The sequence below is a fragment of the Oncorhynchus masou genome, chromosome 12 (assembly GCF_036934945.1).
Source record: "Oncorhynchus masou masou isolate Uvic2021 chromosome 12, UVic_Omas_1.1, whole genome shotgun sequence".
Taxonomy (NCBI): Eukaryota; Metazoa; Chordata; class Actinopteri; order Salmoniformes; family Salmonidae; genus Oncorhynchus; species Oncorhynchus masou.
The window spans coordinates 44,740,921-44,768,796 of record NC_088223.1 but is presented as its reverse complement, the minus strand read 5'-3'; the positions used below and the strand labels follow the sequence as shown (position 1 = coordinate 44,768,796).

Genomic DNA, 27,876 nt, shown 5'->3' with positions numbered 1-27,876 from the left:
CAGGGATGTAAACACATTTATGCACATTTGAGAGAAATTAGCTTTTTGTGCTAATGGAATTTTCTGGGAAGTTTTAACATGGGACCAACACTTTACATGTTGTGTTTAAATTTTTGTTCAGTATATATACATATATATATAAAGAATATATTTTAATACATTCCCCATTATTTTTCGCAACTCCTACCACTCCTCCCCTAATTGGAGTAAACGAATACTTAGGCTTCTACATCCAGCTTATACATGCCATATACATTTTACGAACATATTATATTTTACATTAGTTATATTTTTGTTTTGTTTTTAGTCCCACCCTCCAGCTACCCTCAACCCCTCCCATATATATCTGAAGGCCATCCAGTTTTGATTTAAATGTTTCACAACATTTCGGAACCTTTCTATTCTCATAGTTTCTACAGATTGTAAATTAAAGACAAAAAAAATGTCTAAGACTATTCTTATGTTATTCATCAATTGACTATGACTTTTCAAATCACGTAGCAGTGCTATATGCAGAGTTAGCTCCAGGTAAATGCTACAATTCTTCAGCCATTGCTGAACCTACGACCAAAAACAAGCTACATATGGGCACTACCAAAACAAGTGACCTAATGATTCCGTCTTGTCGCAGCAAAATCTGCAGAGCTGGGATGATTGTATCCCCCATATACATACAGTGCATTCGGATAGTATTCAGATCTCTTCACTTTTTCCACATTTTGTCACGTTACAGCCTTAATAATTTTTTTCTCATCAATCTACACACAATACCCAATAATGTCAAAGCAAAAACAGGTTTTTAGAAATTTTAGCAAGTGTATTAATAATAAAACAGAAATACCTTAAGTATTCAGATCCTTTGCTATGACACTCGAAATTGAGCTTCCTGTTTCCATTGATCATCCTTGAGATGTTTCTATAATTAATTGGACATGACTTGGAAAGGCCCACATCTGTCTATATAAAGGTCCCACTGTTGACAGTGCATGTCAGAGCAAAAAACAAGCCATGATGTCAAAACTGTCCGCAGAGCTCTGAGACAGGATTGTGTCGAGGCACAGATCTGGGGAAGGGTACCAAAAAATGTCTACAGCATTGACGGTCCCCAAGAACAGAGTAGCCTCCATCATTCTTAAATGGAAGAAGCTTAGAACCACCAAGACTCTTCCTAGAGCTGGCCACCCAGTCAAACTGAGCAATCAGGGGAGAAGGACCTTGGTCAGAGAGATGACCAAGAACCCAATGGTCACTCTGACAGAGCTCCAGAGATCCTCTGTGGAGATGGGGGAACCTTCTAGAAGGACAACCATCTCTGCAGCACTCCACCAATCAGGGCTTTATGGTGGAGTGTCCAGACGGAAGCCAATCCTCAGTAAAAGGCACATGACAGCAAGCTTGTAGTTTGCCCAAAAAAACTAAATGACTCTCAGTCCATGAGAAACAAGATTCTCTGGTCTGATGAAACTAAGATTGAACTCTTTGGTCAAGCGTCACGTCTGGAGTAAACATGGCACTATCCCTACGGGGAAGCATGTTGGTGACAGAATCATGCTGTGGGGATGTTTTTCAGCAGCTGGGACTGGGAGACTTGTCAGGATCGAAGGAAAGATGAAGCAAGCAAAGTACAGAGAGAACCTTGATAAAACAAACCTGTTCCAGAGTGCCCAAGACCTCAGACTGGGGCGAAGGTTCACCTTCCAACAGGACAACTACCCTAAGCACACAGCCAATACAACGCAGGAGTGGCTTTGGGACAATGCTCTGAAAGTCATTGTAACATAACAAAAAGTCAAGGGGTCTGTCATGCGTACTCCCACTCCCCCGCTCGATGTTGCCGGTGTACTACTAACCACCAGTCCTGGCAATCATCATTACGCACATCTGCCCCCCATCGTTACGCACACCTGGACCTCATCATCACCTTGATTTACTCTCCCTTTATTTTGCCCTCAGTAGCCCCAGTCATCAGGCAGTATTGGTTTTGTACACATGTTTTTTTCTCTTTTTTTTCTTTTCATTAAACTTACCTTCTGCACCTGTTTCCAGTGTATACTTTACAGGGTCTGAATAATTTCCAAATGCACTGCATACATTTATTTATCTATCTATATACTGTATATACAGTATATCACAAAAGTGAGTACACTCCTCACACACTGAAGAAATGACACATTGCTACAATGTAAAGTAGCGAGTGTACAGCTTGTATAACAGTGTAAATTTGCTGTCCCCTCAAAATAACTCAACACACAGCCATTAATGTATAAACCGCTGGCAACAAAAGTAAGTACACCCCTAAGTGAAAATTTCCAAATTGGGCCCAATTAGCCATTTTCCCTCCCCGGTGTCATGTGACTCCTTTGCGTTACAAGGTCTCAGGTGTGAATGGGGAGCAGGTGTGTTACATTTGGTATCATTGCTCTCACACTCCCTCATACTGACTGGTCACTGGAAGTTCAACATGGCACCTCACGGCAAAGAACTCTCTGAGGATCTTTTTTTTCTTTTTTTTGCTCTACATAAAGATGGCCTGGGCTATAAGAAGATTGTCAAGACTGAGCTGCAGCACGGTGGCCAAGACCATACAGCGGTTTAACTGGGAAGGTTCCACTCAGAACAGGCCTCGCCATGGTCGACCAAAGAAGTTGAGTGCACGTGCTCAGCGTCATATCCAGAGGTTGTCTTTGGGAAATAGACGTATGAGTGCTGCCAGCATTGCTACAGAGGTTGAAGGGGTGGGGGGTCAGCCTGTCCGTGCTCAGACCATACGCCGTACACTGCATCAAATTGGTCTGCATGGCTGTCGTCCCAGAAGGAAGCCTCTTCTAAAGATGATGCACAAGAAAGCCCGCAAACAGTTTGCTGAAGACAAGCAGACTGTGGTCTGATGAGACCAAGATAAACTTATTTGGTTCAGATGGTGTCAAGCATGTGTGGCGGCAACCAGGTGAGGAGTACAAAGACAAGTGTGTCTTGCCTACAGTCAAGCATGGTGGTGGGAGTGTCATGGTCTGGGGCTGCATGGGTGCTGCCGGCACTGGGGAGCTACAGTTCATTGAGGGAACCATGAATGCCAACATGTACTGTGACATACTGAAGCAGAGCATGATCCCCTCTCTTCGGAGACTGGGCCGCAGGGCAGTATTCCAACATGATAACAACCCCAAACACACATCCAAGACGACCACTGCCTTGCTAAAGAAGCTGAGGGTAAAGGTGATGGACTGGCCAAGCATGTCTCCAGACCTAAACCCTATTGAGCATCTGTGGGACATCCTCAAACGGAAGGTGGAGGAGTGCAAGGTCTCTAACATTCACCATCTCTGTGATGTCATCATGGAGGAGTGGAAGAGGACTCCAGTGGCAACCTGTGAAGCTCTGGTGAACTCCATGCCCAAGAGGATTAAGGCAGTGCTGGAAAATTATGGTGGCCACACAAAATATTGACACTTTGGGTCCAATTTGGGCATTTTCACTTAGGGGTGTTCTCACTTTTGTTGCCAGCGGTTTATACATTAATGGCTGTGTGTTGAGTTATTTTGAGGGGACAGCAAATTTACAGTTATACAAGCTGTACACTCACTACTTTACATTGTAGCAAAGTGTCATTTCTTCAGTGTTGTCACATGAAAATATATACTCAAATATTTACAAAAATGTGAGGGGTGTACTCACTTTTGTGATATACTGTATATAACATTCAATTGGTTGCAAGTTTTGAATCAGGCGTCGTCTTGTGTATCAGCAATGTGCCACGGAATAGGTCAATCGAAAATCTCTTCCCAACTATTTTCAACCTGTTTGGCGCAGCTATTGTTGTTTGGCGCAGCTGTTGTCCTTAAATAATATGCTTTTTTATTTATCACAATTTTCTTTAACCAATTTTGGTCTTTAATGCAGGGCCAACAGACAAGTTCATTACTGCCTCCCCTTTCCATTGCAGTAATACTGCAATCTTTTGGTTGTAATTTTGGATAGAGCAGACATTTCCATATATTTTTGTTAACTGCATGTGTGACATGCACTACCGTTCAATAGTTTGGGGTCACTTAGAAATGTCCTTGTTTTTTAAAGAAAATCTAAAAAAATGGTCCATTAAAATAACATCAAATTGATCAGAAAAACAGTGTAGACATTGTTAATGTTGTAAATGACTATTGTAGCTTGAAACAGCTCATATTTAATGGAATATCTACATAGGCATACAGAGGCGTATTATCAGCAACCATCACTCCCGTGTTCCAATGCAACATTGTGTTAACTAATCCAAGATTATAATTTTAAACGGCTAATTGATCTTTAGAAAACCCATTTGCAATTGTTAGCGCAGCTGAAACTTGTTGTCCTGATTAAAGAAGCAATAAAACTGCCATCCTTTAGACTGGTTGAGTATCTGGAGCGTCAGCATTTGTGGGTTCGATTACAGGCTTAAAATGGCCAAAAACAAGGTACTTTCTTCTGAAACTCATCAGTCTAATCTTGTTCTGAATGAGGAGTGATGGGGAGTGAGGAGTGATGGTTGCTGATAATGGGCTTCTGTACACCTATGTAGATATTCCATTAAAAATCTGCCGTTTCCCACTACAATAGTCATTTACAACATTAACAATGGCTACACTGTATTTTTGATCAATTTGATGTTATTTTAAATGGACAAAAAATGTGCTTTTCTTTCAAAAACAAGGACATTTCTAAGTGACCCCAAAATTTTGAATGGTAGTGTAACTCCACCAGTCCTATTTTTTTTTTAAATGTAAAAAATAAAAAATCAATCCATTTGTTAATTCTGGTGCTTAAACTGAAATTGCAACCAGATTTCTATAGCTTCAACATGGCCAGCGAGGCCATCAGGGTCGCACAAGTGTTTATGGGTTATGACTTCTATTGTGTCCTCTTTCTGTTGATGCCACTAATCCATAAAGTACAGAAAGATGCATCAGGAGGCCCCAAGGCATTTGGGTTGTTTGGACTATGTGTGTTTACTCCATAAACTCGGTCATGAGCCATCCGGCAACCATTGAACAACTGTGTGTGTGTGGTTGTATGTGTTTGTGACAGAGAGAAAAAGAAAGAAAGATAAATATAATGTGTGTGAGTGTGTGCCGAGCAAGGTGGTATTCAGAACTAGAGATCGACCGATTAATCGGAATGGCCGATTAATTGGGGCCGAATTCAAGATTTCATAACAATCGGAAATCGGTATTTTTGGACACCGATTTGGCCGATTTGTTTTACATTTTTTTACAGCTTTATTAAACTAGGCAAGTCAGTTAAGAACAAATTCTTATTTTCAATGACGGCCTAGGAACGGTGGGTTAACTGCCTCGTTCAGGGGCAGAACGACAGATTTTGACCTTGTCAGCTCGGGGGATTCAATCTTGCAACCTTACAGTTAACTAGTCCAACACTCTAACCACCTGCCTCTCATTGCACTCCACGAGGAGCCTGCCTGTTACGCGAATGCAGTAAGCCAAGGTAAGTTGCTAGCTAGCATTAAATTGATCTTATAAAAAACAATCAATCAACCATAATCACTAGTTAACTACACATGGTTGATGATATTACTAGTTTATCTAGCGTGTCCTGTGTTGCATATAATCGACGCGGTGCGTATTCCCGAATAAGGAATGTCGTTGCTCCAATGTGTACCTAACCATAAACATCAATGCCTTTCTTAAAATCAATACACAGAAGTATATATTTTTAAACCTGCATATTTAGCTAAAAGAAATCCAGGTTAGCAGGCAATATTAACCAGGTGAAATTGTGTCACGTCTCTTGCGTTCACTGCACGCAGAGTCAGTGTATATGCAACAGTTTGGGCCGCCTAATTTGCCAAAATGTTACGTAACTATGACATTACATTGAAGGTTGTGCAATGTAACAGGAATATTTAGACTTATGGATGCCACCCGTTAGATAAAATACGGAACTGTTCCGTATTTCACTGAAAGAATAAACGTCTTGTTTTCAAGATGATAGTTTCCGGATTCGACCATATTAATGACCTAAAGTTCGTATCTCTGTGTACTATTATGTTATAACTAAGTCTATGATTTGATAGAGCAGTCTGACTGAGCGGTGGTAGGCACCAGCAGGCTCGTAAGCATTCATTCAAACAGCACTTTAGTGCGTTTGCCAGCAGCTGTTAATGACTTCCATCCTATCAACTTCCAAGATTAGGCTCGTGTAACCGATGTGAAATGGCTAGCTAATAGCGTTTTAAACGTCACTCGCTCTGAGACTTGGAGTAGTTATTCCCCTTGCTCTGCATGGGTAACGCTGCTTTGAGGGTGGCTGTTGTCGATGTGTTTCTGGTTCGAGCCCAGGTAGGAGCGAGGAGAGGGACGGAAGCTATACAGTTACACTGGCAATACTAAAGTGACTATAAGAACATCCAATAGTCAAAGGTTAATGAAATACAAATGGTATAGAGAGAAATAGTCCTATAATTCCTATAATAACTACAACCTAAAATGTCTTACCTGGGAATATTGAAGACTCATGTTAAAAGAAACCACCAGCTTTCATATGTTCTCATGTTCTGAGCAAGGAACTTAAACGTTAGCTTTTTTATTCCACTTTTACTTTCTTCTCCAACACTTTGTTTTTGCATTATTTAAACCAAATTGAACATGTTTCAGTATTTATTTGAGGCTAAATTGATTTTATTGATGTATTATATTAAGTTAAAATAAGCGTTAATTCAGTAGTGTTGTAATTGTCATTATTACAAAAAAAAATAAAAAAAATTGTCCATTTAATCGGTAGCGGCTTTTTTGGTCCTCCAATAATCGGTATCGGTATTGGCGTTGAAAAATCTTAATCGGTCGACCTCTATTCAGAACCCATTACTGAGAGAGAAAAAGAAAGGGGGCAGCAAGAACGGGGGAAAGCATCAGAGAGAGCACATCAGGATAGAATTGAGAGCACTCACCAATGTTGTGTATTTTGATATTGGGCCTGACTGTGTAGTCAGGTGGAGTCTGACTGGAATCATCACCATGGGAGACTTAGAGAGAGAGGAACACAAATATGCAAAGTCATTAAATTGCCCACACTACTTATTTTACACAGAAACCAGAGAGCGGGTTCCGTCTCAAACGGCATCCTATTCCCTATATAGTGCACTACTTACAGTGCCTTCAGAAATTATTCACACCACTTTACTTTTTCCCAATTTTATTGTGTTACAAAGTGGGATTAAAATTGATTTAATTGTCATTTTTTTGTAAACAACTTACACAAAACGCTGTAATGTCAAAGTGGAAAAAAAAATCATTTTTTTTTACAAATGTATGAAAAATAAAACGCTAATATATCTTGATTAAATAACAATTCAAGTCAATACATGTTTGACTCACCTTTGGCAGCGATTACAGTGAGTCTTTCTGGGTAAGTCACTAAGAGCTTTCCACACGTGGATTGTGCAACATTTTCCCATTATTCTTTTCAAAATTCTTTAAAATCTATCAGATTGGATGTTGATCATTGATAAAGAACTATTTTGAGGTATTGCCAACTCCAATGAAGATTTGGCCTTGTGTTTTGGGTTATTGTCCTGCTGAAAGGTGAATTCATCTCCCAGTGTCTGGTGAAAAGCAGACTAAACCAGATTTTGCCTGTGCTTAGCTCCATTTAATTAATGTTTTATCCTGAAAAACTCCCCAGTCCTTAAGGATTATAAACATACCCATAATATGATGCAGCCACCACTATGGTTGAAAATATGGAGGAGTAATGTTTTATATTGGATTTGCCCCAAACACAACACTGCATTCAGGACAAAAAGTTCATTGCTTTGCCAAATGTTTTGCAGTATTACTTTAGTTCCTTGTTGCAAGATTTTTATTCTGTACATGCTTCCTCTTATTTATTCTGTCAATTAAGTTAGTATAGCGGAGTGACGACAGTATTGCTGATCCATTCTCAGTTTTCTCCTATCACAGCCATTAAACTTTGCCCCCATTGTCCTCATGGTGAAATCCCTTTAATTTATTAGTCAACAATTTTTTTTTAAATGACGGCCTACCCCGGCCAATCCCGATGGGACTCCCAATCACTGCCAGATGTGATATGGCCTGGATTTGAACCAGGTACTGCAGTGACGCCTCTTGCACTGAGATGAAGTGTATTAGACCACTGCGCCTCTCGGGAGCCCCCTTCATTATTTATTTACTTATTTAGGCTTGCCATAACAAAGGGTTTGAATACTTATCAACATTTTACATACACAATTCCACTTTGACATTATGGGTTATTGTGTGTAGGCCAGGGACATTTTAAATTCAGGTTGTTACACAACAAGTGTGGAAATAGTCAAGGGGTCTGAACACTTTCTGAAGGTAGTGTTGAAGCTCCTTTGGCAGGCAGTGCCTTCAGAAAGTGTTCAGACCCCTTGACTTTTTCCACATGTGTCAATCGACAAACAACACTCCATAATGACGAAGCAAAAACAAGTTTAGACATTTTTGCTAATTTATTCAAAATAAAAAACGGAAATATCACATTTACATAAGTATTCAGAACCTTTACTCAGTACTTTGTTAAAGCCCCTTTGGCAGCGATTACAGCCTTGAGTCTTCTTGGGTATGATGCTACAAGCTTGGCACACCTGTATTTGAGGAGTTTCTCCCATTCTTCTCTGCAGATCCTCTCAAGCTCTGTCAGGTTAGATGGTGAGTATCACTGCACAGCTATTTTCAGGTCTCTCCAGAGCTGTTCGATCAAGTTCAAGTCCGGGCTCTGGCAGGGCCACTCAACACCATTTAGAGACTTGTTCCGAAGCCACTCCTCCGTTGTCCTGGCTGTGTGCTTAGGGTGGTTGTCCTGTTGGAAGGTGAACCTTCACCCCAGTCAAGGTCCTGAGCGCTCTGGAGCAAGGATTTCAAGGATTTCTCTGTACTTTGCTCCGTTCATCATTCCGTCTATCCTGACAAGTCTCCCAGTCCCTGCCACTGAAAAACATCCTCACAGCATGATGCTACCACCACCATGCTTCACAGTAGGGATGGTGCCAGGTTTCCTCCAGACGTGACACTTGGCATTCATGCCAAATTGCTACATCTTGGATTCATCAGACGAGAATGTAATTTGCCTTTTATTGAGGAGTGGCTTCTGTCTGCCCACTCTACCACAAAGGCCTGATTAGTGGAGTGCTGCAGATCTGGTTGTCCTTCTGTAAAGTACTCCCATCTCCACAGAGGAACTCTGGAGCTCTGTCAGAGTGACCATCGGGTTCTTGGTCACCTCCCTGACCAAGGCCCTTCTCCCCCGATTGCTCAATTTGACTGGGCAGCCAGCTCTAGGAGGAGTCTTGGTGGTTCCAAACTTCTTCCATTGATGGAGGCCACTGTGTTGTTGGGAACCTTCAATGCGGCAAACATACCCTTCCCCAGATCTGTTCTTCAACACAATCCTGTCTCGGAACACTACGGACAATTCCTTCGACCTCATGGCTTGGTTTTTGCTCTGACATACACTGTCAACTGTGGGACCTTCCATAGACAGGTGTGTGCCTTTCCAAGTCCATTGTATTGAATTTACCACATGGACTCCAATCAAGTTGAAGAAACATCTTATGTAAATAATATATGTCTTTATTTTGATTAAATTTGCAAAAAAATCTAAAAAGCTGTTTTTGATTTGTCATTATGGGGTATGTTGTGTAGATTGATGAGGAAAATGTTTAATTTAAACCATTTTACAATAAGGCTGTAACATAAGAAAATGTGGAAAAATGGAAGGGGTTGAATTCTCTCTGAATGCACTTTATATAGTGCTACAGTTTATAGTACACCGTATAGGCCTAGGTCAGAAGTAATGCACTATAAAGGGAATGCGTGCCATTTGGGACACATATTGTGTGAATGCCAGGAAACTCCAGTCCAGTACATAAAGATATACTATGAGGTGAAGCTATAGAGCAGAAGATGAAGGCATATTCACTGAGAGGGAAAGTATTACACACACTGATAGTCTAGACTTGGCATTACATTAACATCAGCTCAGTGAGATTTTAAATAAGAATGCACATTGCTTATCCATATTCTATTGCACAGCAAAGAGGGATGTAGCATATGGCACAAGATACGAGGCATATGGTAAGTATTTGTAGAGAAAAATGGTTTCAAAACAAAAGGGATAGGGCAGAGATAAAGTGGAATGAGAATAGCAATTGGGTTCAGATGATAGCCAGGCTACTAAGCAGACCTTGCAGAGTAACGGTTGTCGTTTGTAAAGTAAACACTATCACACACATTGGAAAACACACGGACACACACGGACACACTTTATGCCCCCCCCAAGTGGACACTTCAATAGATTAGCCCTGACACTCAGAGAGGAGGTTAAGGTGATGTGTACACAGAAGCTGACACTGGCCTGGGTGTGGGATGTATTAATGCTGACAAGGTTATAGAGAAGTAGGGAGAGCTTTCAGCACAGGGCTTTGATCAAAGGCCTGCAGGGGAGAGAGGCTACTGGAGTAAAAATAACACAGAATGTCACTATCAGAGAGAGAATCAACTATCAGAGCGATGGGGAGAGGAGAGAGTGGGGCAGGAGAGGAGTGAGCGAGAAAATCAGAGAGAGAGAGAGAAATAAAGAGAGAGAGAAATAAAGAGAGGGAGATAGAGAGGGAAGTTGAAGAGAGGCAGAGAGAGAGAGGGAGAGAACGAGAGAGGAGAGCGGCTGAGAAAGGGGGAATGCTTCAGAGGGAGAGAGCACATCAGGATAGAAGAGAGATTTACCTATCAAACGCTATTAGAGCACTGAGACCCAGAATAACACTGTACATTACTACCAATGCCCTGGAACACAGAATAACATCATACAACCCTGGAACACAGTGAGATAGAAATAACCTCACCATAAGAACACTGGGAAATCACTGTCAAAACATGTAGCCTCAGGTCTCCAGTGTCAACTGTGTGTGTGCGTGTGTACATGTGACTGAGTGTGTGTATAGAGAGAGAGAGAGAGAGAGAGAGAGAGAGAGAGAGAGAGAGAGAGAGAGAGAGAGAGAGACAGACAGAGAGACAGAGAGAGAGAGAGAGAGAGACCCACCCGTGGAGCAGCAAACGTAGACTCTCAGTCTCAGGCAGCTGTGGCCGTGGTGATGGGTGGGCGTGGCTTCAACAGAACACATATACAGGTCAGCCATGCGCCATCTAGAGGCCAGTCTATGAACTAATGGCTTTGGCTTTCTTGGCACAATATGGTTTTGTCCCATATGGCACAATATTCACTACATACTGCACTACTTTGACATATATGCCTTTGACAAAAAAAAGTGTGGTACATAGGGAATAGGGTGCCAAATGGGATGCAACCAAAGTGAAATGTTCATTATAGTTTATTACAGCAGTTTAACAGTTACTGTATAGTGGTACGTTTATTCACAAATAACAAAGTATATTTAGGAATGTGGTGTAAGAGTTAAATGACCTAAAGTAGTTTAATGACTCACAAATTGAATCCTGATATAGTCCAACTCTAACTTACTAAGGTATGTGGGTGAGTGCTACACATTGCTAATGGCTGAAGCGAATTTCCACTACCGACGTAAAGTACCTGCACTTGGGAAAGCGCTATATAGATAGCCCATGCAACCTATTGTCATTAGTCGACTATAACGCTATGTAGAGAACGAGTATCTCAGCTCCTTACTCATCATTACATCATTATTATACACTACCGGTCCAAACTTTTAGAACACATACTAAATCAAGGGTTTTCCTTTCTTTTTACTATTTTCTACAAGACATCAAAATGATGAAATAACACATATGGAATCATGTAGTAACCCAAAAAGTGTTCAAAATTAAAATACATTTTAGATTAATCAAAGTCGCCACTATTTGCCTTGATGACAGCTTTGCACAATCTTGGCATTCCCTCAACCAGCTTCACCTGGAATGCTTTTCAAACAGTCTTGAAGGAGTTTCCACATATGCTGAGCACTTGTTGGCTGCTTTTCTTTCACTCTGTGGTCCGACTCATCCCAAACCATCTCATTTTGGTTGAGGTCGGGGGATTGTGGAGGCCAGGTCATCTGATGCGGTCTAGGATACTGCATCTCAGTGCAAGAGGCGTCAATACAGTTCCTGATTCGTATCCAGGTTGTATCACATGATACAGTGATTGGGAGTCCCATAGGGCGGCGCATAATTGGCCCAGCGTCATCTGGGTTTGGCCGGGGTAGGTCATCATTGTAAATAATAATTTGTTCTTAACTGACTTGCCTAGTAAAACAAAGGTAAAAATAATAATGCAGCACTCTCCTTGATAAATAGCCCTTCCACAGCCTGGAGGTGTGCTGGGTCATTGTCCTGTTGAAAAACAAATGATTGTCCCACTAAGCCCAAACCAGATGGGATGGCATATCGCTGCAGAATGCTGTGGTAGCCATGCTGGTTAAGTGTGCCATGAATTCTAAATAAATAACAGACAGTGTCACCAGCAAAGCACCCCCACACCATAACATCTCCTGCTCCATGCTTTACGGTGGGAAATACACATGCAGAGATCATTCGTTCACCCACACCGCATTTGAGATTTTTGGTTCCAACCGCCGTGTCTTTGTGAGCAAAGACATGGCGGTTGGAACCAAAAATCTCAAATTTGGACTCCAGACCAAAGGACACATTTGCACCGGTCTAATGTGCATTGTTCATGGTTCTTGGCCCAAGAAAGTCTCTTATTATTATTGGTGTCATTTAGTAGTGGTTTCTTTGCAGCAATTTGACCGTGAAGGCCTGATTCACACAGTCTCCTCTGAACAGTTGATGTTGAGATGTGTCTGATACTTGAAGTCCGTGAAGAATTTATTTGGGCTGCAATTTTTGAGGTTGGTAACTCTAATGAACTTATCCTCTGCAGCAGAGGTAACTCTGGGTCTTCCATTCCTGTGGGAGTCCTCATGAGAGCCAGTTTCATCAAAGCACTTGATGGTTTTTGTGACTGCACTTGAAGAAACTTTCAAAGTTCTTGAAATTTTCCGTATTGACTGACCTTCATGTCTTACAGTAATGATGGACTGTTGTTTCTCTTTGCTTATTTGAGCTGTTCTTGACATGATATGGACTTGGTCTTTTACCAAATAGGGCTATCTTCTGTATACCACTCCTACCTTGTCACAACACAACTGATTAGCTCAAATGCTTTAAGGAAAGAAATTCCACAAATTAACTTTTAACCTCTCTAGGCTAGGGGGCGGTATTTTCACGTCCGGATGAAAAGTGTGCCCAAAGTAAACTGCCTGCTACTCAGGCCCAGAAGCCAGGATATGCATATCATTAGTAGATTTGGATAGAAAACACTTTGAAGTTTCTAAAACTGTTTGAATGATGTCTGTGAGTATAACATAACTTTTTTGGCAGGCGAAACCCCGAGGACAAACCATCCAGGAATTATTTTTTTGAGGTCACTCTCTTTTCTATGTGGATCTTGATTTCTAAGGTACATGCTTGCAGTTCCTATCGCTTCCACTGGATGTCAACAGTCTTTAGAAATTGGTTGATGTTTTTCCTTTGAGAAATGAACAAGTAGGGCTGTTCAGAACGAGGGTCGAGTCGACCTGAAAGCTCGCTCCACTTAGTTTTTATCTGCTATTGAACGCAGTTTATCCCGTCTTAAATTTGATTGATTATTTACGTTAAAAAAATACCTAAAGTTGGATTAGGAAAGTTGTTTGAAATGTTTGGACAAAGATTACCGGTAACTTATTACATATTTTGGAGTCATGTTGCGCGAGTTGGAACCGGTGTTTTTCTGGATCAAACGCACCAAATAAATGGACATAATCGCATAATTTGCTTTCGCGTGAAAGCCTTTTTGAAATCTGACACTGTGGCTGGATTAATAAGAAGTTAAGCCTTATTTTGACATATTGCATGTGTATTTTCAAGAATGTTAAATATTTACAATTCTGTAGTTTCAATTTGGCGCCCTGCACTTTCACTGGATGTTGGTCAGGTGGGACGGTAGCGTCCTATCTAGCCTAAAGAGGTTAAGAAGGCACACCTGTTAATTGAAATGCAGTCCAGGTGACCACCTCATGAAGCAGGTTGAGAGAATTCCAAGAGTGTGCAAAGCTGTCATCAAGGCAAAGGGTGGCTATTAGATTAACACTTTTTTGGTTACTACATGATTCCATATGTGTTATTTCATAGTTTGTCTTCACTAATATTCTGCAATGTAAAAATAAAGAATGAATGAGTAGGTGTTCTAAATCTTTTGACCAGTAGTGGACTTCTATATACACTTAGAATATAAATATTCCACTCACATATGTAGTAGTACTCATGACCCACATTGAACTCGTAGCCCAGGGAGAAGGCACTGTAGCGCTGGAACTTCTCAGAGAACTTGATGGGTGCGTGGGGCGCGTGCGGCCGGTTGCACTCCCAGCGCTTGAAGCCCATCTGGGGGTCGCAGGTGCGGTAGCCGCGGTAGCTGACCATGTAGAGGACGTACTGCTCGGCCACAGTGCGCTCCAGTGTCCCCCGCTGGCTGGCGGCGGTAGTGTTGTAGTGTGGGCAGTAGATGTCCAGGTAGTCGTTCACCGCCACCTGCACCGTGTAGCCCTCCCTCCGTAAACTGGCGAGAGAGGTTGGAGAGGAAGAAGAGAAAGGTGGAGGGAGATGAAGGAAGAAGAAAAAAAAAGAAAAAAGAGAAGAAAAAAATACAACGATGAGTAACAGCATAGTATAAAACTCTTATCAGGGAGGGACTACTTTACCTGTGCATACAAATAGTAATGTTCTCACTCTATTCCCAGTCCCAAAACCAACCAGTGTTGCTGCAGAAAATAATACCCAATCCTTCAAGCCTACTGTTATTCCCATGAGCATGACATAGTCTAGGTCAGTGAGGCGGAAGGAGATCATGCCATTGTAGACATGTAGCTCTTCTACCACAGGGAGGAGGTATACCCTGACATGTGAAGGGTCACATGCACCCACGGCGACTTAACACAGTGTACCAGTGTGTTAGAAGGTACCGAAGGTCAGTCTAGGGTTGGGACATGTGAAGTGTGTGTGCGTGCATGTGTATACAGTCAACGCTTTAGCCTTAGGTGAGGAAATGAGGTGACATGATTTAACATCCTACCCAATAACATGGCAGTTAACAATACTATGTACAGTTGAAGGCAGTTAACCCACTGTTCCTAGGCCGTCATTGAAAATAAGAAATTGTTCTTAACTGACTTGCCTAGTTAAATAAAGGTAAAATAGAATAAAAAAAATTAAAAAAGTTGGAAGTTTAAATAATCTTAGGTTGGATTCATTAAAACTCGTATTTTCAACCACTCCACAAATGTCCTGTTAATTAACAAACTATAGTTTTGGCAAGTCGGTTCGGACATCTACTTTGTGCATGACAGAAGAAATGTTTCCAACAATTGTTTACAGACAGATTATTTCAATTATAATTCACGGTATCACAATTCCAGTGGGTCAGAAGTTTACATACACTAAGTTGACTGTGTCTTTAAACAGCTTGGAACATTTCAGAAAATGATGTCAAAAGGGTACCATGTTTATCTGTACAAACAATAGTACGCAAGTATAAACACCATGGGACCAAGCAGCTGTCATACCGCTCAGGAAGGAGAAGCGTTCTGTCTCCTAGAGATGAACGTACTTTGGTGCGGAAAGTGCAAATCAATCCCAGAACAACAGCAAAGGACCTTGTGAAGATGCTGGAGGAAACAGGTACAAAAGTATCTATATCTACAGTAAAACAAGTCCTAAATTGACATAACTTGAAAGGCCGCTCAGCAAGGAAGAAGCCACTGCTCCAAAACCGCCATAAAAAAGCCAGACTATGGTTTGCAACTGCACATGGGGACAAAGATCATACTTTTTGGAGAAATGTCCTCTGGTTTGATGAAACAAAAATAGAACTGTTTGGCCAAAATGACCAATGTTATGTTTGGAGGAAATAGGGGGAGGCTTGCAAGCCGAAGAACACCCATCCCAACTGTGAAGCACGGGGATGGCAGCACAATATTGTGTGTGTGTGTGTGGGGGGGGGGGGTGCTTTGCTGCAGGAGGGACTGGTGCACTTCACAAAGTGGATGGCATGATGAGGAAGGGAAATTATGTGGACATATTGAAACAACTTCTCAAGGCAAGGTATTGGAGTGGCCATCACAAAGCCCTGACCTCAATCCTATAGAAAATTTGTTGGCAGAACTGAAAAAGCGTGTGCAGGCAGGGAGGCCTATAAACCTGACTCAGTTACACCAACTCTGTCAGGAGCAATGGGCCAAAATTCACCCAGCTTATGCTTGGGAAGCTTGTGGAAGGCTACCCGAAACGTTTGACCCAAGTTAAATCATTTAAAGGCAATGCTACCAAATACTAATTGATTGTATGTGAACTTCTGACCCACTAGGAATGTAATGAAATAAATAAAAGCTGAAAGAAATCATTCTCCCTGCTATTATTCTGGTATTTCACATTCTTAAAATAAAGTTGTGATCCTAACTGACCAAAGACAGGGAATTGTTACTAGGATTAAATGTCAGGAATTGTGAAAAACTGAGTTTAAATGTATCTGGCTAAGGTGTATGTAAACTTCCGACTTCAACTGTACACTCATTATCATAATTGTACAAAGTATTACTATACAAACTTATTATGCTTATCTTGAAGGGGTGGAAAGGACAATTGATTAGATGTGAGATATCCTTAGCTGTGTCAGGATAAATGGCAGGGGAAATCTGCAACAACTGGAGCGGTATTTACTACTATGTAACATTAGGCGGCAGTATTGCGTTGCATTCAGCCCTAGGGTTTCCCTCTCTCACCCTCTTCTTTCTCGCACTCTTTCTCTCAATTCCAATCTCTCTCTCTCTCACACACACACACACACACACACACACACGCACGCACACACGCACAGACGCACGCACACACACACACACACACACACACACACACACACACACAAAAATGAGCAAACGCACACGAGTGAACAGTCACACACATGCACACACGTACAGACACAATACTAGGTCAGGTCTCAAGGGAGATTATTATTCAATTACAAAATGAGGATCACCTCTCTCTCTCTCCCTCTCATTATAGTGTAGTAACATTTCTCCTTTTCTGGGTATTTTTCTCTACCACAATCGATACCTCTGTCTTTTCCCTTCTCTTTGTTTGCATTACACATATGCATAGAGAGAAGAATATCATATCCCTTAACCACTGTTCTTTCCCTGGCATCAATCTTATCTCATCGCTCGTACCCCACTCCTCTCTCAGATGTTGGATGACAGATTTTTGTCTCGCAGTGTTGTAAAAAGAAACACAGCCATGCTTCAAAGGGACTATATTTAGAGAGAGTGGGAGAGACAGGAGGGAAGAAAATGAGAGAGGGGAAAGAGAGAGAAAGCGGGAATGAGATGGAGAGAGGGGGGAGAAGAGAGAGGAGAGTAAGAGATAGTAAAAGAGGGAAAGGAAGAGGAATGATGGAGAATGTGATGACGGGGAAGCTTGGATGCAAATGGGGTATAAATACATAGGGAAAGGAGCTTCTGTCATTGAGAGAGTAGGCAGAAAGGAATGAGTGAGGGTGTGCATTTACAAGTGGGTGTGTATATCATGTGTGCATGTGGGTGTGTGTGAGTGAGTGTTGAACACCGAGGCTTTAGTAGCACACTACGCATAACACAAGGACAGAATGTTAGATCACAGTTCTGTCATAAAGGCACAGAAAGAGTCAGAGGAGGGAAGAGGATGCTTTGTTGGTGTGTTGAATCACAGGCTTATATACAAAACAAAAATATGAACGCAACAATTGTATTGATTTTACTGAGTAACAGGTCATATGAGGATATCAGTCAATTGAAACAAATTCATTAGGCCCTGATTTCACATGACTGGGAATACAGATATGCATCTGTTGGTCACAGATGGGCCTCAAGTGGGCCTCAAGATCTCATCACAGTATTTTTATTCATTCAAATTTCAATCGATAAAATGCAATTGTGTTTGTTTTCCGTAGTGTATGCCTGCCCATACCATAACCCCACCGCTCACCCACTCAACGCCATGGATTATCTTGCCAATGCTCACTAACAGGGATATAAACAAATTTGTGCACAACATTTGAGAGAAATAATCTTTATGTGCATATGGAACATTTCTGGGGATCTTTTATTTCAGCTCATGAAACATGGGACCTACATGTTTTTATATTTTATATTTTTGTTCAGTGTATAAGCAGTCCACTTTAGTGACCCATGACACTTTAGGTGGTGGGGCAAGGACGGGTGGGGAGGAAGATTTAACAACAGAGAAAGTGAGAAAAGGAGGAAGCGGAGGAGGGTTAGTGGGGGAATCTAAGCAGGACAAAGAGAGGAAAACACAGTGAATGATGACAAACAAGTGAATAAAATGGAGAGTAAGTGAGGTAGAGGGAGAGACAGAGATGTAGTGCACCCCAGGGATACACGTAGATGTAGTAGTGCAGGGGGGAAAAAGAGTGATGGTGCCTTTCTTTCTCATCCTGTATCACTCTCTCTCTCTCCCCACTGTGCATTGTATCTGTGTCGTTTCTGCTGTATCATCATCATTTTCCTATGAGTGTGAAAGCACTTCTCGTTAGTACAGCCGGCAGAAGCTGGTGAAGACAGCCTAGCAAGAGGGGAGCGAGGGAGAGAGGGGAGTGACAAAGACAAAGGTAGCACCACTGTACCTTGCACCACTAAAACAAGTATTTTGAGAATACATCCGCTATCACTAAATAACAAAGATACTGTAAAAGAAAGAGACCACAGTGGACAGAAACTAGCGGTCTGTTCTGCAGTGGAAGATCTAAACAAAATCCAATTTCCAACCAAACCAACCTTACTTGTGAACGAGCATAAACAAAATGTCCATTACCATTACATCACAGACAATAATACTGTTAGAGTAACAGCATTGACTGTTAGTAATAGTAGATATACATGCTGTTTACATGCAAGCTGCTGTCTGACCATCATATCCAACCAAACCTCTCCATTGTGGATGAGTATAAACAATATGGTCATTACCTTTACATCACTGTCAATACTATCACAGTTAAAGCATTGACTGTTAGTAATAGTAGATCACTAGACCTACACGCTGTTCACATGCACGCTGCTGTCTGACCTAGCCTGACGACTCACAATAAATTATTCCGTTGCTCTATCATTCATTCTATCATTCACTTCATACTTTAGTCTGAGATTGCCATCGCACACATAAAATGGTCAATACCGTTACATGATTCATTATGTTACATAGTTCATTATACTTACATTCATGTCCCTGCTGTTACAGTAACAGCATTGACTGTTAGTATTAGTAGTGTTAGTGTTGATCCCATGTTTCATGAGCTGAAATAAAAGATCCAAGAAATGAAAGAAATGTCCCACAAAAAAGCTTATTTCTCTTAAATGTTGTGCACAAATTTGTTTACATCCCTGTTAGTGAGCTTTTCTCCTTTGCCAAGATAATCAATCCACCTGACAGGTGTGGCATATAAGGAAGCTGATTCAACAGCATGACCATTACACAGGTGCACCTTGTGTTGGGGACAATAAAAGGCCACTTTAAAATGTTCAGTTTTGTCACACAACACAATGCCATACATGTCTCAAGTTGAGGGAGTGTGTAGTTGACATGCTGCCTGCAGGAATGTCAACCAGAGCTGTTGCCAGAGAATTTAATGTTAATTTCTCTACCATAAGCCGCAGCCAATATCATTTTAGAGAATTTGGTAGTACGTCCATACCATTCCTCCCAAACTATAATCAAAGAACAGAACAGGACCATGTTTTGGTGTGGTTTGCATTCATCAGTGAGCAAATTTTGCAAGATATTGAAGAAAATGAAGATAATATTATAAGTCCAAACGGCCTCACAACCGCTGACCATGTCTCACCGTGCAAGTGCATGACCTCCACATCCGGCTTCTTCACCTGCGGGATCGTCTGAGACCAGCCACCAGGACAGCTGATGAAGCTCAGTAGTATTTCTGTCTGTAATAAATGCCTTTTGTGGGGAAAAACTCATTCTGATTGGCTGGGCTCATGCCCTCCCAGGCCCACCCATGGCTGCGCCCCTTCCCAGTCTTGTGATATCCATAGATTAGGGCCTAATGAATTTATTTCAATTGACTGATTTTATTATATAAACTGTAACTCAGTAAAATCGAAAAATTGGTGCATGTTGCATTTCTATTTTTGTTCTGTATACATGCCACTCACATTCAGGTTGGTTTCTTAGTCTGACCATCAAACAACCTTCATTCAATCCCAATACAAACATCATTACATCTTCAATCATCTCCCTCAAGGTCACCATTAAGGATTTACAGTTGAAACACAGGTGCAATCATGGAATAAATGTACCAGTAACATAGTGATGCACAATCAGTTTCTTCCTCTGATTTCTCCAATCGTCGAACTAATAAAAGACCGACAGGCTCCTCTAGCTGCGGGACGAGACAGGGACAGGCTCTGCTGCTTTTCCCCATACCTTAGCACCAAAAGTCATTACATCGTCTCCAAGTAAAAGTACACCCAGTCTCCAGTAAATCCTCCCTCCGCTGATTGGGTTAGCCTCGTAATTAGCACACGGTTTACTGTGTTCCGATCCAAAATGGAGGCTGAAAATAAATGCTGACGCGTGGGGGAAAAAAAGAGCTAGATGCTACAGCCTTTCAGGTCTGGGATTGGCCCTGGATCTGACTGGAGTATACTGTAGTGATGATTCAGAGATGACTCAGAATAGTGGTGGTGGGTGCTGCTCTACACATTACACACACTACACACCACCAGTCTCTGTAATTCAATCTGACTGCACACATTAGGGAAACAGGTCCCCATTATGGAGCCAGGTCTGGCTGCAGATTGGAGCTACTAAATGAATACTGTCCGATGACTGTAGTGATTCCAGCATGTGACAGTCACTATCTCAGGCAAAACAGCCAATAGAGGGAGTAGGTGGAAACTGTCTGCTCTCAGATTGGTGGAGAGCTGATAGTGAAAGACCACCAAGTGATGTCACACAACAACAAATAAATACCAGACTTTGCAGTACATTCTTTAGAGTGTACTTTAGAAGTATAGAACTACTAGCCTATAATAACTTAAAGGCATCTTAAGGCTAAGTTCATTGTTAGAACATAGGATCCAATAGTGATGAACTTAGCCTTAAGATGCTTTTGGGAAACCGGGCCCTGGTCAAAAGTAGTACACAAAATAGTGAATAGGGTGCCATTTGGGATACCTGGCACACTCTCCTTTCATACCTCTGTTGATAGAACATTGGGAAACCGGGCTCTGGTCAACAGTAGTGCACTGTAAGGAATGGGGAGCCATTTGGGACACAACCCCATCTCTGAAGGTGAGTCTCTAATTGTGGGTGGATATTAAAAGGCCTCGGTCTCACCTTTACTCATTCTCAAAGTGCCTCCTGATGAAAAGCAGATCTCATTCTCCCTCTCTCTTTCTTCATCTAATACCACATTCTCTCAGAAGAGCTGTATTGATACCAATACAAAAAGCTGAGGTGCGGACGAGCCTCGCTCTGCTCGCTCTCTGAGAGTGCACAGTAAATGGGTTCTGTCAGAGAATGGAGACACTCATCACAGTGCATTCTCCACAGTGCCCATCTCAGTGGGAATGTCAGGAACATGTGTAGAGGCGAAGGCATACGAGAACACAGTGCTTATCTTGTAGACATTCCTCCTCTCAGGCTACAGGCCACATTGATGAGACAACGGTGTAGAAGAGCCAAGGGGTAAGAGGACTCCCGGAGGTATGTGGACACGCATGCACACACAGACACGTGCGCACAATAGGACACACAGACGCACTCTAGCAGCACTAACGCATGCAAACACACACACAAATATGAAATACTTTTTTTGAATCCACAAATCACATTACACTCGAGAGGGATTCCAACATTTCTAAGGACACGGATATTTGGACACTTATGGATATAGATAGCACCTCCTTCTCCACAGAGCTAGGCTGCCCATGACTGCTGACACGGAGCAGTACCTCGTTAGCTGCTTTGCCTCGGTCTTATGCAGGACTGAAATCTGAAGACCATGTACTCTCAGCCTATGTAGATGGCCGAGACTCCCGAATATCAGCACCACAACCTTGCACTTTCGAACCGAGGCTGTTCAGCCGTGACACTGAGGGGCTGGTATTTCAGTAACTTGTCAGCAAAGGCCTGCTCCATGTAAGAGTGAAAAGAGTAACTCACTTCCAAAATGAGCACCTCCCTCTGGCGTCCCCCCTCAACAATAATATCTGCCATAGTTGGTATACAAGAAAACACATCATCGTCAACATCGAACCAGCCTCCAATGACAAGAGAATGTTTGTCAATGTGTGCTGTCGGTGAGGCTACCGGTCTCACCTCAGTAGCTATCAAGTCGACAAGGTAATCATGTCTAGCTATGTACAGGTCTTGTACGAACGGCAACCATTAACAACATGTGCAACAGACTCCATTACATTTGACTTGTGTAAGACACACACACACACACACACACACACACACTAGACAAACACATAAACAGAAGAACAAAGATTGCCAGCGAACAGCCCGAGGAATAAAAAAGTAAACCCAGGAAGAAATACACTGAAGCCATAAGACAACAGAACCATACCTACTTCTAGGTTTCAAAGAGCAGTGTCTGAGCTTTGAAGTGTGGGGTGTGAGAGCCTCAGCAGCTCTCATAGGAAGTCTGCTACAGTGGGGTGTTAGCTTTCACAAACCTAACTCTTCAAGCCTCTCCTTTGGGTTCGCACAGAGAGCGAGACAGAGGATGGAGAGGGAGAATGATGAGAGAGTATGAGAGAGCAAGAGAAAGGGAGAGGAAGAGAGAGTGAGAGAGAGGGATAGAACGGAAGAGAGGAAATTGGAGAGAAGTAGAAAGGGAGAGAGAGAGAGAGAGAGAGAGAGAGAGAGAGAGAGAGAGAGAGAGAGAGAGAGAGAAAGGAGAAAAGAATGCTACTCATATTGTCTGGGCCTTCAACAGTGCCAACCTCAGCAAGCCCAATAGAGTACGGTGAACTTTATGTCTGAGCCAGAGTAACTGCAGCGATTTATGCAAACGTACACACACACACAAATCTACAGTATGCAAATGTAGCTCCATTTTGTTTATTATTTGTCCTGAAACTCCCCAGTCCTTAATTTACAAGCATACCCATAACATGATGCAGCCACCACGATGTTTCAGAATATGCAATTTGGTACTCAGTAATGTGTTGTATTGGATTTGACCCAAACATAACATTTTGTATTCAGGAAATAAAGTAAATTTCTTTGCAATATTACTTTAGTGCCTTGTCACAAACAGGATGAATGTTTTGGAATATTTGTATTCTGTACAGGCTTCCTTCTTTTCACTCTGTCAATTAGGTTAGTATTGTGGAGTAACTACAATGTTTTTGATCCATCCTTGGATTTAAACTCTGGAACTGTTTTAATGGTGAAATCCTGAGAGCGGTTTCCTTCCTCTCTGGCAACTGAGATAGGAAGGACGTCTGTATCTTTGTAATGACTGGGTGTATTGATAGAGCAATGTAATTAATAACTTCACCATGCTCAAAGGGATTTTCAATGTCTTATTTTGACCCACCTACCAATAGGTGCCCTTCTTTGCGAGGCATTGGAAAAACTCCTTGGTCTTTGTGGTTGAATCTGTGTTTGAAATTGACTGCTGGACTGAGGGCCCTTACAGATAATTGTACATGTAGGGTATAAAGCTGAGGTAGTCATTCAAAAATCATGTTAAACACTATCACACCCTTTGCCATAACAAAGGGGTTGAATACTTATTGAATGAACACATTTCAGCTTTTCATTTTCTATTAACTTGCAGAATAAAAAAACAAACATAATTCCACTTTAACATTATGGGATATTGTGTGTATGCCAGGGGTGTGAATACTTTCTGAAGGCACTGTATATCACTGTATATATAAAATAATTACAACAGACACATACAGAAACAGCAGAAAAGAAAAACACTATGTATGCTCCAGAGAAGGCCTCTTTCTGCCTGGAGCAGTACTGAGGACACTGGGGCAGTGCTGAGGAAAATTCAAGTATCCGGCTAAATCTATATCCTGATATGAGTCGGTGCCATACAGGTTTAGAGTAGCAAAAGCAGAGCGGTGGATGATGGACCATGTTTTACATCCTAAATAATTGACTGGCACTATAACATTTGGTATCTCTCTTTGTTTATTCCATCTCTTGCTCTCTCAGGGCCATGACTTGGGCGGCAGGTACATAAAGACCTTAACTTAACTGAGAGAATACATACATTCAAGGTATTCTCTGTGATAAATCATTGAAGTGAGTGAACCTATGTCAAGGTCTTTTATTTATTTTATTTTTTTACCTTTATTTAACTAGGCAAGTCAGTTAAGAACAATTTCTTATTTTCAATGACAGCCTATGAACAGTGGGTTAACTGCCTGTTCAGGGGCAGAACAACAGATTTGTACCTTGTCAGCTCGGGGATTTGAACTTGCAACCTTTCGGTTACTAGTCCAACACTCTAACCACGAGGCTACCCTACCGCCCCTTCTCCAAAGTAAGTTCCTTATTCTGACTGTCTATGTAATACCCAGACAAAGATGGTCTGCAAGTTTACTTAACTTCTTCGATATAGGGGGCGCTCTTTTAATTTTTGGATAAAAAAACGTTCCCGTTTTAAACAAGATATTTTGTTACGAAAAGATGCTCGACTATGCATATAATTGACAGCTTTGGAAAGAAAACACTCTGACGTTTCCAAAACTGCAATGATATTGTCTGTGAGTGCCACAGAACTAATGCTACAGGCGAAACCAAGATGAAAAATTTCATACAGGAAATGCCCCAGATTTTGAATGCGCTGTGTTCCAATGTCTCCTTATAAGGCTGTGAATGCGCCAGGAATGAGCCTACACTCTGTTATTTCCCCAAGGTGTCTGCAGCATTGTGACGTATTTGTAGGCATATCATTGGAAGATTGACCATAAGAGACTACATTTACCAGGTGTCCGCTTGGTGTCCTCCGTAAAAAATTAGAAATAATTGCTCAATCTCCAGCTGCGTGCACTTTTCCATTTGGTTCAGAGGAGAAAGGCAACTGCCACGAATGATTTATCATCGAATAGATATGTGAAAAACACCTTGAGGATTGATTCTAAACAACGTTTGCCATGTTTCTGTCGATATTATGGAGTTAATTTGGAAAAAAGTTTGGCGTTGTAATGACTGAATTTTCGGGTTTTTTTCTTAGCCAAACGTGATGAACAAAACGGAGCGATTTCTCCTACACAAATAATCTTTTTGGAAAAACTGAACATTTGCTATCTAACAGAGTCTCCTCATTGAAAACATCCGAAGATCTTCAAAGGTAAATGATTTTATTTGAATGCTTTTCTTGTTTTTGTGAAAATGTTGCCTGCTGAATGCGAGGCTTAATGCTATGCTAGCTATCAATACTCTTACACAAATGCTTGTGTAGCTATGGTTGAAAAGCATATTTTGAAAATTTGAGATGACAGTGTTGTTAACAAAAGGCTAAGCTTGTGAGCCAATATATTTATTTAATTTCATTTGCGATTTTCATGAATAGTTAACGTTGCGTTACGCTAATGAGCTTGAGGCTATGATTACGCTCCCGGATACGGGATTGCTCGACGCTAGAGGTTAAGCTGCAGGATGACTATTTTTCTTCTAATATGGATTCAAGGTTCTTATGAATGGAAATAAGTGACCACAATGTAAATAAGTAATTGACTGTCTTCCCTGACAAGTGTTAAAATGTGCGTGTTTTGACAAGACAATAACCAAAAATGTTAAATTGTCAAATAAAATCAATGAACAGTTCATTAGCTGGCTCGTCAAGGACCGCCAACTATATTGAGAAGACAAAGATGAGCATTAGCTGGAATTACATGGCAGAGGAAGTAAACTCAGCAAAAAAAAGGCCCATTTTCAGGACCCTGTCTTTCAAAGAAATTCGTAAAAATCTAGATACCTTCACAGACCTTCATTGTAAACTCTGTTTCCCATGCTTGTTCAATGAACCATAAACAATTAATGAACATGCACCTGTGGAACGGTCGTTAAGACACTAACAGCTTACAGACTGTGGGCAATTAAGGTCACAGTTATGAAAACGTAGGACACTATAAAGAGGCCTTTCTACTGACTCTGAAAAACACCAAAAGAAAGATGCCCAGGGTCCCTGCTCATCTGCGTGAAAGTGCCTTAGGCATGCTGCAAGGAGGCATGAGGACTGCAGATGTGGCCAGCGCAATAAATAGCAATGTCCGTACTGTGAGACGCCTAAGACAGCGCTACTGGGATACAGGCTGGACAACTGATCATCCTCGCAGTGGCAGACCACATGTAACAACACCTGCACAGGATCAGTACATCCGAACATCACACCTGCGTGACAGGTACAGGATGGCAACAACAACTGCCCGAGTTACACCAGGTACGTGCAATTCCTCCATCAGACTGTCTACAATAGGCTGAGAGAGGCTGGACTGAGGGCTTGTAGGCTTGTTGTAAGGCAGGTCCTCACCAGACATCACCGGCAACAACGTCGCGTATGGGCACAAACCCAACGTCGCTGGACCAGACAGGACTGGCAAAAGTGCTCTTCACTGAAAAGTCACGGTTTTGTCTCACCAGCGGTGATGGTTGGATTCGCGTTTATCGCTTATGGAATGAGCCTGAGGCCTGTACTCTGGAGCAGGATCAATTTGGAGGTGGAGGGTCCATCATGGTCTGGGGCGGTGTGTCACAGCATCATCGAACTGAGCTTGTTGTCATTGCAGGCAATCTCAATGCTGTGCGTTACAGGGAAGACATCCTCCTCCCTCATGTGGTACCCTTCCTGCAGGCTCATTCTGACATGACCCTCCAGCATGACAATGCCACCAGCCATACTGCTCGTTCGGTGTGTGATTTCCTGCAAGACAGGAATGTCAGTGTTCTGCCATGGCCAGTGAAGAGCGCGGATTTCAATCCCATTGAGCACATCTGGGACCTGTTGCATTGGAGGGTTAGGGCTAGGGCCATTCCCCCCAGAAATGTCCAGGAACTTGCAGGTGCCTTGGTGAAAGAGTAGGGTAACATCTCACAGCAAGAACTGGCAAATCTGGCGCAGTCCATGAGGAGGAGATGCACTGCGGTACTTAATGCAGCTGGTGGCCACACCAGATACTGACATTTACTTTTGATTTTAAACCCCCCTTTGTTCAGGGACACATTATTCCATTTCTGTTAGTCACGTCTCAGTTGTTGAATCTTGTTATGTTCATACAAATATTTACACATTAAGTTTGCTGAAAATAAACGCAGTTGAGATTGTGTGCTCAACCAAGTGCAGCATAATAATAAACAATCTCATACTTTCCAAATTCACAGAACCCACCATCATTGACCATCAACTGGTTGTTACGTTCCCCACCTAGAAAACTAAAAAATGTCACTCAAACAGAAGGGTGAACTAACAAAGAGTCACTGACAACAACCAAAACAGGTGGGGTTATAGGAGGGGTTCCGAAATTAATGACCGGAAGCAAACCAAAAAGTCTAGCAAAACTAAAACAGGGAAAATCAGACAAATGAATGTTTTTCTACAAATCAAATAGCGAGAGCCAACTAAAGGTGTGGACCATCCACATCTCTCAAGACAACAGGAGCAGGACCTGTATGCTCTCGTTGGCTGCCCCTCGCTTCATACTCATCTCCAAACCCACTGGCTCCAGGTCATCTACAAGTCTCTGCTAGGTAAAGCCTTGCCTTATCTCAGCTCACTGGTGACCATAGCAGCCCACGCGCT

At 41.9% G+C, this 27,876-nt stretch overlaps 1 protein-coding gene across 1 annotated transcript in view; it reads right to left on the bottom strand.

The window, feature by feature from the left end:
• The window catches only part of LOC135550164 (ephrin-A3-like), a 95,529-nt gene that overhangs the window by 4,798 nt on the left and 62,855 nt on the right, over positions 1-27,876 (bottom strand). The window contains exons 2-4 of the mRNA XM_064980714.1: positions 14,291-14,601; positions 11,068-11,133; positions 6,938-7,012 (exon numbers count right to left, since the gene is read on the bottom strand). Of these exons, the coding sequence (XP_064836786.1) occupies positions 6,938-7,012; positions 11,068-11,133; positions 14,291-14,601 (452 nt within the window). The remainder of the gene's footprint in view (positions 1-6,937; positions 7,013-11,067; positions 11,134-14,290; positions 14,602-27,876) is intronic.